Genomic DNA, 15598 nt, shown 5'->3' with positions numbered 1-15598 from the left:
TTTAAATTTAGTAATATATTTTAAATAAAATTTGATATATTTAATTATCTAGCCGAATAACTTTTCTACTATTTTTATTTTTTTTTCCATGACTGGAACTGGTAATTTGTATAGAGAGTTGGTTCTTTTTTGGGTAAATTGGGTCATTTAGCCAGAATTTAAGGAGCCCAATTCGGCCCATAAAATTAACACCTACATCATAATTAATAACCCCAGTACCAAACCGTCCTTCCGACTTCCACTTCTGTTTTGTTTTTATATTCGCCTCGTAAAATCCCTAAAAATGTCCTAGACTAAAAAACTTCGCCCCAGTGTGTCCTCTCTCGCACATCGTCGCCCCTTTCCAATTTCCCCTCTTCCTGGTCTCGTCGCCGATCTGAGGCGAGCAACCAGCGATTCGAAACCCTAACCATTTTCCGCGGCGCCAGCCATGGCGGCGCAGTCAGTCAACAACCTCTACGAGACGGCTTCGCAGCCGGACACCGGCGGCGACGCCTACACTTTCCTCGAGTTCAACACCCAGGACGACTTTGACGACTACCCGGAGTTCCAGGAGCTCTCGCAGCCTTCCCGATCACCCGCTTGGCCGCACCCCTCCCCGCAGCCCGAGGCCGCGCCGGAGTCCCCTGCCTCCGATCTGCAGGCTTCTGAGCCCGCCCTATCGCCTTCTGTCTCGACTCCCCACGGCGCTCCTTCCTCGTCCTCCAAGGCCAGGGGTGCCGCTGGCGGCCAGACGGCTGCCGCGGCGGTTGATACCCTAGCGGCTGGAATGGGCGCGCTCAACTTCGAGGAGACTGGAGATGAGGGTTACGAGTTTGGCAAGGGGAATTTTACGGAGCACGCGTGCAGGTATTGTGGGGTGCAGAATCCGGCGTGTGTCGTGAGGTGCAACATTCCGACGTGCAGGAAGTGGTTCTGCAACTCGAGGGGGAACACCTCGGGTTCTCATATCGTGAATCATCTGGTTGGTGCCCATATATTAATGCTTTACTTTTCCTTATTTAACAGGCCGCGCTTTGGATAACTGTGTTAGGGAGAAACCAACTGCATTTTTCTCCTCTTTGAGTTTTTTTTTTTTGTGCATGTTTATCTTTACTTTGAATTTTCCTCATTTCCTTTCAACCGATTCTCGTAATCTAACCATATATTTGAGAATGTTTTTCTTTCTTTCTTTTTTGTTGGAAACACGAGGGCCCATCGTCATTACATGTTAAGTTCATCTACATCCAATTAATCTAACTTGAGGGGTTCACCCTTCTTTCTATAATAATTTCTGTTTTGTTTTAGGCATGCATATGCACTCCTATTATCAGCAATTTTAAGCTCATTCACCTTATACAAGCGTTCCTTTTTTTTGTGTTCTTTTGTTTTTCATTGTTAATTGTTCTCTTCAATTCATTCATTAATTTTTATCTGCAACATTCTGTACTTTCCCTACAACATAGCCAGATAATTGCAGTATAATTCATCATTCATCTTGGTATCATATACTACACTATGCTACAAATAATTTCCCATCAATGCCAATGTTATATGACTTTATTTTGATAGTTTCTATGGTCTTTATTTAAGTCCCTTCCAAATAACTTTGTTGTTTGTTTTATTTGGAAAGGTATAAATTTTCTGATGCTAATAGGTTTAGTCATGGAAATGTAAAAAAATAGTGTATCTAGGAAGCTATGATTTATGGAACAGGCTTACTTCATAATTTTGTTGTCATTACCAATGGTGAAAGGCTGTATTAATGTGCCAATGGATCCTGTGTATGTCAAGGTTATATTCATCTGCAAAATTAAACCCATATATTTATATATTACCAACCATATTTGTGGTGGAGTGACTAATGGCTGCACTGTTGGATATTGGATGGTGCATAGTTGAAGCACACTGTGCATATAAGGAACCTTATTGATGATTGATCGAATTAATTATTTTTGTGGAAAATTAGAATGCCACTTAATTGTTATTGTGAATTATGTTAGTGTTGCCTAGTCTGCCGAGTGTGATAAATCTGAACTTGCTAAAAAAGGCCAAAAATTCAAGATAGGTTAGCTGCTTTTATGTGTCACTTTTGGGATGAACCTTCTCCAGTTCATGGAAGTTTTTATTTTGTTGGATCTGGTTGCTCAAATTTAATGGAAAAAAGTGAGTTTTTTGTCCATAGGTGGGCGAGGCAGGGAACATGGTGGATTCTCTTGTTTTGTTTTCTGTGGTTGACAACAGTCACGTTCTATTTGTGTATATTGAAGTTTGTACCATAGGTTTATATAGGTTCTCAAGTGGGCATTCATGAAAGGATTTTGACTATATTGAGGCATTCGAGTCGAAGAATTTGCAAATGAATTCCATAGTATGTACATACATGATTACTGAGGTGATAACATGAAAAGGATTTTGATAGATGTAGAGGAAGAGAGTTGTTTTGGAAAAAGTCAATTCTTTTTGTAAGTGTGATTTTAGTTCTGATGACTGTTCAGAATAATCATCTTTATGTTGCATATGATGATTTTACCTGTAGGTGGAATTTAGTACCTTTGTACTACATTTTATGGGTAAGCCTTGGCAGGCAAGTGTAAAAATTTTGAGTGAAGCACCCATTTAATTTTCATTCTTGGTGGCATACTAATTTTGATATTTGAGTTCCTTTTACCTATCATGTATTTTTACCTCACTCAACTTTTTTGCCTATTCCTACATGTGTGTTGTCTTCCAAAGCTGATTAAATCTCTTGAAACCAATCCCCCTCCAGATCAATTAATGTTGTTTCTGTTTTTGGTGGTATTTACATTTGTCATGAAACATTTAACCATATGCTATTAGTAGCTTGTTTGTTTATAAAACATCAGCATGTTGTTTGAGAAACTTCATTTATTTCTTTTGTTAGATTACTATTGTAGAGTGAGATGCTATTATACTAGTTACATTTCAGATGTGTGGATTGATATTTACTGGTTGTATATTAATTGATTTTAGGTGCGAGCAAAGCACAAGGAAGTTTGTCTACACAAGGACAGTCCCTTGGGAGAGACTATTCTTGAATGCTATAATTGTGGTTGCCGGAATGTTTTTCTTCTTGGATTTATTTCTGCTACAACGGAAAGTGTTGTTGTTCTCTTGTGTAGAGAACCGTGTTTGAATGTCAATGCATTAAAGGACATGAATTGGGATCTTAGTCAGTGGTGTCCCCTTATAGATGATAGATGTTTCCTACCATGGCTTGTTAAGGTTTGCTACTTTCACTTACATTCTGTAGTAATTCTGCATATCCATATCACTTACTCTGGTTATTTTTACCAGGTGCCTTCAGAACAGGAACAACTGAGAGCACGGCAAATAAGCGCTCAACAAATTAACAAACTTGAAGAGCTATGGAAGACAAACCCTGATGCTTCTTTAGAAGATCTTGAGAAACCTGGAGTTGATGATGAGCCGCAGCCTGTTTCATTGAAGTATGAAGATGCTTACCAGGTTAGCTTCTGTCCGGAGGTTAATTGTTTACTGGGTTTCTTTAGCTTAATATGTATTGGGGCTTCTAATCTGTAGGGTTGATTTAGTGTACTTTTCTTATTTTATTTTTTCCCTTGGCTTTCCAGTACCAAAATGTATTTGCTCCACTGATAAAGCTTGAAGCCGACTATGATAAGGTATGTGAACTTGCTTTGATTTTGCAGTTTAAACAATTTAATCAAATTAGGTGAAATTGATCTTCTTCCAACTAACATACATGCTAAGTAATTATAATTAGGTGTTTTTATTCCTTCTTGCCACTCTTATTTGATAGCATGAATATTCTGACCAATTTGACTTGGTGTTTGAAGATCTTCTGGTTAATATATCTGTGGCTATGCACAATAATAAGATATTTCTAACTAATTCATGCAACTTTAGTTGTTTCCGATGGTTGTTTTCAAGCTATGTCAGTCCCAAGTTTTAATTGTCTCTCCAATCTCTAATAAATATGCTCACTTTTTGTTTGATTATGTTAATGACTTGCAATATTTGTATTTGTGTAGATGATGAAAGAATCACAAAGCAAAGACAATGTTAGTGTACGCTGGGATGTTGGTCTTAATAAGAAGCGTGTAGCCTACTTCGTCTTTCCTAAGGTTATCTCACGTTATTTATATTTCACTGTTAATTGGCAAATTGTTTTAATGCCATTTACTGTGTTTTTCTCTATTGCCAATCCTTAACTGAATTTTTTATAATGTTATCATAGGAAGATAATGAACTCAGGCTTGTTCCTGGAGATGAGTTACGTCTGCGATACTCCGGTGACACAGCTCATCCTGCATGGCAATCTGTTGGACATGTGGTATGCTAGTAATTTATATACATGAGTTATGAAATAGATGATATGCATGAGTTTAAGTTCTTACTATTTGCACTCAAATTCATCAACTCAAATGAACACATCTCTATCACTATTACTCAGTCGTTCAAAACTGTTCAGTTTTTATGTTTTCTATGTTGATTAAGCTACCCCAAATAGTTTGGGACAATAACAGCTTGTTGTTGTTGTATGCAGATTAAGCTAACTGCCCAAGAAGAGGTTGCACTTGAACTTCGTGCGAGCCAGGTTTAATCAAATTACTTCTTTTATTAGATTCTCTTTTGCTAGGAGAAACATGCTAATACTATCTTTATTTTTGCCAGGGAGTCCCTGTTGATTTGAGTCATGGCTTTAGTGTGGACTTTGTCTGGAAAAGTACTAGCTTTGACAGAATGCAAGGAGCTATGAAGACTTTTGCAGTGGATGAGACGAGTGTCAGTGGGTAAGTTGCATTTAGTGTATATTATGATTTACTCTATTGATCTCATTTTAATAATGTTGGAATATTGTTCCTCATTAATGTATAAATGGTTCATGAATTACCTGTAAAAGTACCCACTTATTCAGTGTTAAATAAGATGTAATGCCCAGATGCCAATTTTGTTTTGCAAAGCTATTTTTGACCTTTTCCCCCTTTTCTCTGGATCTGAAAATGTATTTTGTGTCTGAACTTTTAGCATTACCTTGTTGTACATATCATCCCCTAAATAAGATATATGCTTAGATACAATTCCTGTTTGAAGAACTATCTCCAAACCTTTTCTATATCTAGGTCATCTATTTGAGTAAGTCACAACCTTATTAAGAGGTAGTGCAATTAAAATTATCTATTCCCTTATGCAGATACATATATCATCACCTTTTGGGTCATGAAGTTGAACAACAAATAGTTCGAAATACTCTACCTCGACGGTTTGGTGCGCCTGGGCTTCCTGAATTAAATGCATCCCAGGTAAGTTAAACTACCATTCTCTTTATTTATTCATCCAATGAAATTTCAACTCAAAGGAGAGCAAACTGAGAAATTGATCGTTGAATTGTTGCTTGTCTCCCTTTGTGTCCTCTTTTTCCTTCTTCCACCTCGTCCCCCTCCACTTGGCTTATGCCGACCAGCACTATTTCATGCTGACAAACTTTATGTCAGGTGGCTCTGATACCGTCTCGTTTTGGTTAGCAACTGACATACTGGCAAGGAATAAGATTTTAAACCTTATACTGCTAGAGGGGTCAATTGAGTCATTCCACAAGTTCTAAGATGAAATGTAATGTTAGCTGATTTTACAGGTTAAAGCAACAGCTAGAAATGTTAGTGAGTAGTAGATTTGTTTTGACCATGGGAGGATACTGTTTTCTCATACACAATGGTGACAATAGAGATATGAGCAGTTTCTAGTCAATGTGTTGGTTTATAGAAGTAAGCAGTTCTTAGGAAGCTTTTGTGGCAAAATTGTCCGTACTATGTACTGCACATAGAAATAAGTATATTTCTCAGTTCAATAAATACTTATACCATTTAAAAATATGGTGCTTTCCTTACTGGTTTGGTTTACAGATGGCATTTTTTTGGTTTTGACAATTTCTGATACCCATTAGAAAGTTAATCAAATTATTTGACAAGGGAAACTTATGAGATTGCTGAGACACTTGGAGGCATCAAATACTTATGTTGGTGTATTAGCCATAAGCATTTCAGTCCTATTTGGTGATCCTGAAAAGACCGATAAGCATTCTGGTAGATTTTATGATAATGCTACACCTTTTCCCTTAACTGTAAGGAACTGTGAAATGTAAATGTCTTTCTACCATGAAACTCATTTGTAAACATAGTTCTGGAGTTTGTTGTACGACACTACACTTGCCTATTGCATTTTTTTCAGCTATAGGATTTGATATCTTCATTTTGCATTATGATCTATGTTGAGATTCTTCTGTGTTTCTTGTCAAATTTTGTTTAAATGCTTCCTTCCTTGGACAGGTTTTTGCAGTTAAGAGTGTCCTTCAGAAACCAATAAGTTTGATACAGGGCCCACCTGGTACAGGAAAGACTGTCACTTCTGCTGCAATTGTATATCATATGGCTAAACAAGGACAAGGGCAGGTAAATGAGTATGTTTAATGTGTTGTTTATGCTAGGATCAAATTTAGAATTCATTTTGTTTTAGGTCTTAGTATGTGCTCCAAGTAATGTGGCTGTTGACCAACTGGCAGATAAGATAAGTTCCACAGGTTTGAAGGTATGGAAATTCATTCTTCATGAACTATGTCTTGACATACATGTCTGCTCTATTATTTTCAGGAAATTCTAGTTTAATTTTCATTACATGTTTTACAATAGATCAGAGTTTACATTTCTGTTGTGCTGTCTAGCATCTTACTTCCAATCTCTAATATTGGTTCTTTACCTCTAGGCCTCGAGGGTGATATTGTAGGTTCTATGCTTTGCACTTAGATTAATGTGTGTGATTCTGTTGCAAGAAACCACTTTTTAGATTTTTTTGTAGTTCTCTGCATCTCGACCATATTATGTTCTGGTGCTAAACATGATTATGAAAATGCATGTGTTTTTCATTAGAAGATTATTGCTCTTCTGTGCAACATAGTATATGGAAAGAATATGGGTGAGATTTATACAATTGTGTTTACTATAAGTATTTTATTTTGTAATAAGCAATCACAATCTAACCCCTTTGCCTATATGACAATGTGAAGGAAAGATAATATGTGAGATATTGTAAAACATGATGTGTGATACATTTACTTGTCTCTTCCCATATTTTTCATGGTCATATGTTCTGTCATTGTCATTTGGCAGGTCCTCGTTCAAAGCCTGATCACTCTTGGACTTAATAAAGTACTAGTAATTAGTATTGGTTGGAAATTTCAGACGTTTATAAAAACCAAGTGCTTCTAATATCAAATTCACATATATTGGATGTGTCACATAAGAGTGCTACTACTTGGAAGGAAGTGATAAAGGTTTTTTAAAAGAAATTAAAACTTGAACACTGCATCTTTTATTTGTAGCATAATTAAACTAGTTAGATACCTGTGTTTTGCATGTTCTATGTAAATTGTAAGTTTATTGAGGAACTTTGTTATGGGATTTATCTGTCACATTAATACTCCTGGAAATATTCAGGTCGTCAGGCTTTGTGCTAAATCAAGAGAAGCAGTCATGTCTCCTGTTGAGCATCTGACACTTCACTACCAGGTATGTTGAGAAGTGTAGTTCTCTTAGTTTCTCCATTCACCATAGATTCTTCAGATCTTAACATGGGTAGGAATATAATGTCTTAGGTCCGCCACCTTGATACATCTGAAAAAAGTGAACTTCATAAGCTGCAGTTGTTAAAGGATGAACAAGGTATGTACAACATAGTAATTTCATTAACATGGAATTTCTTATAGTGATAAATTTCTAATTTTAATATTTGCTTCATCACCTTCTTTGCAATTTTCTGTTGCATATGCATTATCCAATAACGACTATGTCTTAAAACACACTCTTCGGGAATGTGCTATGTTTCACAGGAGAGAAATTTTGCCATTCCAGATTGTAATTTCTCTACATAACCACCAAATCACTTTGATATATTAATTTATAACTTCTTTCTTTCTCTTAGTTTTCTAGAGCTTCCTCATTTTGAAGTTTATTTTTAGAAATTTAATCAGCTTATTGAAGGATATTAATTTTAGGATTATTGGTTGGTAGAGGTAATTTTTTCATTCTTCACTCAATTTATTCTTCAAGATTTCTGTTTGCTAGGGTTGCTTGGCGAGACTGATTATAATATACATATTTTTCAATGCGTCTTACTTGAGATTGTGTGTTTCTGTAATTTTACAGGTGAATTATCAAGCAGTGATGAAAAAAAATTTAAGGCACTAAAACGGGCTACTGAAAGGGAGATATTGCAAAGTGCTGATGTTATCTGCTGTACATGTGTTGGAGCTGGAGATCCCCGCCTTGACAATTTCAGATTCCGCCAGGTAATTTTTTTTTTTAATGTGCTAGAATTTAGATCTATATTAAAATACTACTGTTCCTACTTGATGCTATCATTATGATGTAACCTTCAGTTGTTGGCATTCTTTCATTTCTGTGTTCCATACATGTTTCTTCATCCTTATTTTAACTTTGTTTTATTCTGTTCGTTTCAGGTTCTTATTGATGAATCTACACAGGCAACTGAGCCTGAGTGTCTTATTCCATTAGTTTTAGGCGTCAAACAGGTAGTTGAAGTGGAGGCTTTGGTTAGTTTGCCTTGATGTTTATGTGATTTATTTGCTGAGGAACTGCTCTCTCACTACAACAGGTTGTACTTGTTGGAGATCATTGCCAGCTTGGTCCAGTTATCATGTGTAAGAAGGCAGCCCGTGCTGGGTTGGCACAGTCACTCTTTGAGCGCCTTGTTCTTCTGGGACACAAACCATTTAGGTTACAGGTGATTTGTACCTTCTGCATTTATCATTATTCACCGAGGTAGTAACTCAAAAGTTATGTTGGTTGAGGTGCTTTATAACTTCTATTCTTATTTGTCGCTGAAAATTGTTTTGCTTGCTTTATTCAATGTGTTTTATGTATGGGGATGTTTTATCAAAAGCTATTTTCATGGACTTCTTGTTGCAGTTTGCTGTCCTGGTTGTTTTTATATATTACTTTTTGACAACACAACTTGGAGACTAGACAAAAAACTTATGTAAATTTATTTAATATATACTGAAGCTTGCATTGGTGGTAATTGATATTCTCACAAAGTTTTCTGTGGCGTAGAATTCAAAATTTCTTCAAGTTTTCTATCACTTGAGTTAAATCATGTCATAACTTTATTTTCCTTCAATCATAGTTTTTTGGCTAGATTACCTTTTGTGTGATTTGAAACAAAATAATTTTAAAACAACATCATCTATATGCAACAGATTTTCCTTTTGTGATCTTTGACATGTATGATTTATCTTCTAAAGATTTGGAGAATCTACAAATTACATCTAGCACTAATAAAAAAGAAAAAGGTTTGGGGTCAAGTTTGAAAAGTAATGTTTTTCATACCAAATGTCGTTTGAAATTTGTCCTTTGATTGCATCGTTATTATTAAATTGCAGGTCCAATACAGAATGCACCCTTCCCTCTCTGAATTCCCTTCTAACAGCTTCTATGAAGGCACACTTCAGAATGGAGTGACAATCAATGAGAGGCAATCCACTGGTATTGATTTTCCTTGGCCGGTTCCTAACCGCCCTATGTTCTTCTATGTGCAGGTATCATTCATCTGTAGTTATCTACTTTGGTTCATCCATTCAGTTAAGACTTTTTCTTATTTGATTTTGTATATTTTGAAAATTCAATAGAGTGTCTGTTATCTTTATTTGTATGCTAAGATTTCCTCTCTGTGTGTATACGTGTGTGAATGACCTGCCTAACTTGTACTGTTATACAATCCTGCTTTTATGAGTATTATATATGTAATATTTCTTGTTTAATTTTATCTCTTGTTTGATTTTTTCTGTGAGGAGATCAATTTTGTTATCTTTGTCTGTATGCTAAGATCTTCTCTCTTCTTTTTTTCTTTTTCTTTTTCTAGATGGGACAAGAAGAAATTAGTGCCAGTGGAACATCATATCTCAATAGAACTGAGGCTGCAAATGTAGAGAAAATAGTCACTACCTTCCTTAGAAGTGGTGTCATACCTAGTCAGGTGTTATATTCTTTACTTTAGAAAGATAGTCTTATATGGGCTCTGATCTTTGGCTGAATGATGCAGATAGGAGTTATCACACCATATGAAGGACAACGGGCATATATTGTGAATTATATGTCAAGGAATGGTGCCCTTAGGCAACAGCTTTACAAGGAAATTGAGGTTGGTATCAATCTTAGTTAATCAAATAGGCTGTTATATTTTTCATTGTTTTGGTATCAATTTTAAGCCTTTCAGGTTGCTAGTGTTGATTCCTTTCAAGGCAGAGAGAAGGATTACATTATTTTGTCTTGTGTGAGAAGCAATGAGCATCAGGCATGTCTTTTTCTGCTTTTGACCAATGGACTCGCTCTCAGTGTTATAACATGCTTTATTGAGACAGTTGATAAATTCCCTTCAGATTATGTAATATAGAGGATATTAATACAGATTGACCTTTTTAAAGAGGATACTGGATTCCATTGTAGCTGCTGTTGTCTTCAATGGCAATATTAATTGCAAATGGTCCTCTTTTACTTAATAGAAGGATAATCTGTATCTTGCCCCAATAATCAACCATATGTGGTAGACATCCATCATGCATGCACTTGGATTTCAAGTATGCATTTTAAGGCAACGAAGTCTTTTTTGCTTGAGATCCCACCATCCTAGTCAGAGGCAAATTTTTTGCATTTACCATTTAAGGGGTTCTTTCGTTTACAATGAAATAACTCTGCCCATGGCGAATAAATTCTGCCATGGTTGATTCCAAGCCCGAATAAATGAGATGGGTTGTGTTAGATTGCTAGTCAGCATCAAACAATGGCAAATGTTGTATGAATCCATCAAACTATGTATGGATAACGGTAGAAGTTCAAGAGTAAGTTGATTGTTATATTAACTAGCCTACTTCAACTTGCATGGTTTGATAATAATGATGATATGTCTCTTTAACAGTGTGTCTGTTGAACGACAGTGAATCTTACCTTGTATGTTGTTTTTTTACTTAGGCATAGGAAGTTGTGCAGGGATTTGTTTCTGTATTACCATAATTCAAGTACTAATTAATGAAGAGAAAATAAGTTGTGAAAAAGGATTGGAAGTTGACTAAGGTTGTGACACTTATTTGTTTGGTACTTTTCCTTGATTCAACTTTGACCTTAAGATTGAGATGGGAAGGTTCTACAAGTAAAAGAGAAATGTTTTATCAGAGTTATAAGTTGAGACGAGTAAGTAAAGAAAAAGTGTGTCAATGATAAGATGCAAATGCAAGAGCTTGCGATAAGAGATTTAATATTTTTTCAAAAAAGAAAAACATGATGTACACAAAGAGAAAGTAGTAGAGGAGGAACTAAAGAGAAACCACCATGGAAGCTAGTAGAGAAGTGAACTGAAGAGAAACCACCATGGAAGCTAAGTAATTTATTGTGATTTAGTGAAAGCTGCTGCTATGTTTGCATTAGGATGACACCATAAAATTGTAAAAATTATTTTAGTTTGATCACTTTTTTGTGGAATTTTTTTTCAGGATTTGAAACTTTTTACTTGTATTTCTAGGGTATTGGATTTCTTAATGATCCACGTAGGTTAAATGTTGCGTTAACTCGGGCTCGTTATGGCATTGTCATCCTTGGGAATCCCAAGGTTCTAAGCAAACAACCTCTTTGGAATGGTTTGTTGACACATTACAAGGTATGTTTTTCTGTTTGATTTATCATTTTGTATTGTCACACTGGCTATTATAATTTTGTGTGATTAATATTGCTCAATATTCTTTTCTTTTAACTAGTTATTTATTTTTCAAGTTCTGACGTGAGCTATTTTCTTTCTGTTCATTCTTAGCCATCAGAAAGAATGCATTTTAATGGTTAATTGTTTAAGTGTGTTATGATGTGTTTGCTTTGAAATACCTTTACTGGTTTTCCATTTCCTTGTTTTAAAGAAAAGGAATATTGTTTCTGAAAACGTGTTTGATAAAATTTTCAAGAAATAGATGTCTTTCTTTGAAAAGGAAAATGGAAAAGTGATCCAAAATAAGCTCAGCCTCTTTCTACCATTTTTGTATTTTTTTGTTGTAGCTAAAGAGTTCTTTCACATGAAATGGTTATTGCACACATTCTCCCTGCTATGCTCACATCACATTTTTATGTATGGTGCATAAACAGTTATTAATTCAGTGTTATGTGTGCTTCAATATGATATGTGTGAATGTTAATTGCTGTATCTGTATTACTGTTAATTTGCATATGAGTACTGACACACTTGTTCATGAGTAGTAAAGTTACAAAGAGGAAGATAGTATTTTATATTCACTCCAAAGGACTCATGTGCTCGTCTATTATGTTCATTGATGCAATTGATAGAGATATGTGAGTTTAAATTCAATTATTGCTCTTCTTTCTCTGATATGTAGAACTAGGTTCTCTTCTCTTAACATCTTTGGAGGATTGTCTTCTTCTCCAATTGAACCTACTGAGATCTTGCTTTTCTGCAAACAAATTATTTACTCTTTGTCCATCCGTGTGCACTTCTTTGGAGGATTGTCTCTTTCTTGTGGTAATTTAACTAATACACGGGGTTGAATATTGTTCATGTGGTTAATCATGCTTCCTTCTATTCTATTAGAGTAATTCAGTGTACTTAGAGTATGGATCATTTTTAGGATAATACACAGGTTTGATGGACCTTTTTTTTATTACCTAGGAGCTAGCTGATTCTTATTTATTGCTTGCTTCATGTCTAGGAGCACGAATGCCTTGTAGAAGGACCACTGAACAACTTGAAGCAGAGTATGGTGCAATTTCAAAAGCCAAAAAAGGTTTATTGAATTTATGCACAAATAACTCAAGTGTCTTTTCTGTATACTCTGTGTGATGTGTTTGTGTGTTTGGTAATGATGTACAGATTTATGGTAGCAGGCTCTATTATGGGGGTGGTCCTGGGATTGTTCACAGTGATAACATTGGTCCTGTTGGTTCGTCAGTCCCACTTTCTGACAGGAGAGGTGGGCGTGGTAAAGGTATTATTTTGAGGTTATGGCCAGAACAAAATATTTTTAAAAAAATATGACACTGACAGTACTAAAGCACGTGATATTCACTGAGTATATCTATCAATATTTTTTTGTTTTTTGCTTTAGCATAGTTAACTAGTTGCGGTGTCTACAATCAGATACAATGTGCTTTTGATTTGAGCTACCATTTTGTTCATGAGTACTTAATTTTAGATGCTCCAAACCAGGACATTCTTATGTTCCATTTGGTCCACCAAATGGTAATCCTAAACCTGGCATGCACCCAGCTGGCTATCCATTGCCTCGTGTTCCTGTACCACCATTCCCAGGAGGTCCTCATTCTCAGCCATATGCTATTCCAACTCGTGGTGCTGTTCATGGACCTGTAGGAGCTATTCCACAGGTCCCACAGCCTGGCAATAGGGGTTTTGGGGCTGGTCGTGGTAATGCTGGTGGTCCTATTGGGGGTCACCTACCTCATCAACAAAGTTCCCAGCCCTTGACTGGTATTGGCTCTGTTTTTAACTTCCCTCCATTGGACAACCCTAGCAGTCAGCCTTCTATTGGGGCGCCGGCATCACAAACTGGGTTAATGACGCAGGTTAGGTTTATCTATTCCTTGTGTGTATCTTCCATTCATTCGGTTACTGTTCTCAATGTTCTATATTTATTGTTATCAGATGCCAGTTCAAGGGCTCAGCCAAACATTTCGTGATGGACTTTCTATTGGCAGCATGTCTCAGGTACTTGATGCTTATGAATTGTTTGTTTCTTTCTGCTGCTTTATTGTTAATCTTGAGCATTCATGAGTTGCAGGAATTTCTTGGTGATGACTTCAAAAGTCAAGGATCACACATGGCTTATAACGTGGCTGATTTTTCTACACAGGTTTTTTAATCACTTTACCTCTTTTGCCAAACATGACCATTTACATTTGATATTTTAACTCGGTATTACTTTCATAATGGCTTCTTTTATTTGTAGCCTAATCATGCACTGACAGTTCCTGCTCATGTGCAGTCTCTTTTACGTCCATTTTGCATTCTTGTATATGCTGGATGACGTTCTTATTGTTGGCAATGCATTCTCATGTGCAGCAGATTTTGTCTATATTGCTTTTGTTGTAATTTGTTCCCTTGTTGCTGGTGTATCTTGAATAGATTTCCCCCTTCTTAATAGGCTTCTCGGAGTGGATACGCTGTTGATTATGCCACTCAAGGACCTCAGGCTGGATTTCCCGGAAGCTACATGAACCAGAATACCCAACCAGGGTATTCACATTTGGGAACTGGTCATGATTATGTTTTCCAGGTTGATTTATCACTTGACCTTCTAATTATGTGCACATATACTCTGTTAGCTCCTGTCCCTGTGCCTGTGTTGCTTCTCATATGCGGACTAAATTACTGTGAAATTTAACAGGAGTATATGCCTCATGGATCACAAGGTCTATTTACTCAAGCAGGATTTAATGATCCCTCACAAGATGAATCTTCTCAGAGCCATTTTGGAATAGCTGGACCTGGTTCCCTTCAATCGCAGGTTCAATTAAGAATTTATAAGTTGAACATTTGGGTTTTATTATATTTGCTCTCGCTGATTGAACCTTTTTGCCAGGGCCTTCTAAATCCACTATATTCACAGCCTTTCCCTCCTTACAATGTTCAAACTCAAACACCACAGCCTCCTCCGCAGCAAAATCAGAGCTCGGCAAACCTGAAACCACACTACAATGGCTGAGTTGCAGTGGTTTCTAGAGAGTGATGGGTTACATTCTTTGCACCCAGCTAAAATGGTTGTGCTGAGACATGGTTTGTTGTTGCCGTGACTGACTTGATCTTTCCTGGTGGCTTCGATTCTTGCAGTCACATTTTGATGGACTAGCTAGCTATATAAGACGATACGAGTGCTACAGATGGAGATTGGAATATGGCAGCGGTTTGCCAACTCACACAGCCAGAGCTGAGGAAAGGATTACCCACATTTTCTTCGTGAAAGTTAATGTTATTGTTTCAGGAGTTGACCATTTGGAGGTTGCATCGTCTGCCTAAGATGGGTTACAGATTTTCTTGCTCGCAATGAAAGCCATGCTATCGAATGAGATCCATTGTGCATAGCAATTTCTATCTACTACTACTTGATGAGCGGCCTTCATTGGTCTTTTCAAGATCTGTCGCCACAAAAAAAAAAAAAATTGTGTACAGTAGCATTTGAAGATGACCGCCACCTTTGGATCAAACTCATGTTTTCTCCTGGTTTGGTGCCTCATATCACAAATAAAACCTAGTGTGATTTCTGAATGCCTGTTCATATTCTAAATGCCTGTGCTCTATGACCAAGTCTGGTGTGTTGATTTATCTATTTTATTTCTCTGCTTTCATACTTGGATTCAAAAGGCAGCCCTATTAGAACATCATATACTAGTCATGGGGAAGACTGGATTAGGTGTGTTCTTAAGATTAGCTCTAGTCATTATATCAATAAACTTGTGTCGTTGCTTACTGTTCCATGCATAGATTGGATTAGTCATATTCTTAAAATTAACTCGTCTCACTCGATGAAGTTTTATCATTA

At 36.5% G+C, this 15598-nt stretch overlaps 1 protein-coding gene across 1 annotated transcript; it reads left to right on the top strand.

Moving 5' to 3' along the window:
• The first annotated feature begins 256 nt into the window (after nt 1-256).
• Nucleotides 257-15535, top strand: LOC141835858 (regulator of nonsense transcripts 1 homolog). Its single transcript, XM_074723246.1, has 29 exons — nt 257-964; nt 2974-3225; nt 3298-3468; nt 3594-3644; nt 4014-4106; nt 4220-4315; nt 4529-4579; nt 4657-4775; nt 5177-5285; nt 6309-6431; nt 6496-6567; nt 7473-7544; nt 7631-7697; nt 8181-8323; nt 8495-8566; nt 8650-8778; nt 9437-9592; nt 9916-10029; nt 10096-10194; nt 10270-10347; nt 11569-11703; nt 12755-12829; nt 12916-13030; nt 13252-13625; nt 13705-13767; nt 13841-13912; nt 14204-14335; nt 14447-14566; nt 14642-15535. The coding sequence occupies exons 1-29, from the start codon at nt 431-433 to the stop codon at nt 14762-14764; spliced, it is 3810 nt and encodes a 1269-aa protein (XP_074579347.1). The 5' UTR covers nt 257-430; the 3' UTR covers nt 14765-15535.
• The last annotated feature ends 63 nt before the right edge of the window (nt 15536-15598 follow it).

Source organism: Curcuma longa, chromosome 10 (assembly GCF_044706935.1).
Source record: "Curcuma longa cultivar G26 ecotype Majalengka, Jawa Barat chromosome 10, ITB_CL_G26_1.1, whole genome shotgun sequence".
NCBI classification, from domain to species: Eukaryota; Viridiplantae; Streptophyta; class Magnoliopsida; order Zingiberales; family Zingiberaceae; genus Curcuma; species Curcuma longa.
The sequence above is the reverse complement of the archived record's forward strand: the minus strand, read 5'-3'. Positions and strand labels throughout refer to the sequence as shown.

Bases quoted from the DNA above. Each gene is read 5' to 3' on its own strand.
- LOC141835858 (XM_074723246.1), top strand. From the start codon at position 431: ATGGCGGCGCAGTCAGTCAACAACCTCTACGAGACGGCTTCGCAGCCG. The intron at 4,776-5,176 runs GTAAGTTGCATT...TCCCTTATGCAG, and splicing joins GATGAGACGAGTGTCAGTGG to ATACATATATCATCACCTTT. The intron at 8,779-9,436 runs GTGATTTGTACC...ATTAAATTGCAG, and splicing joins ACAAACCATTTAGGTTACAG to GTCCAATACAGAATGCACCC.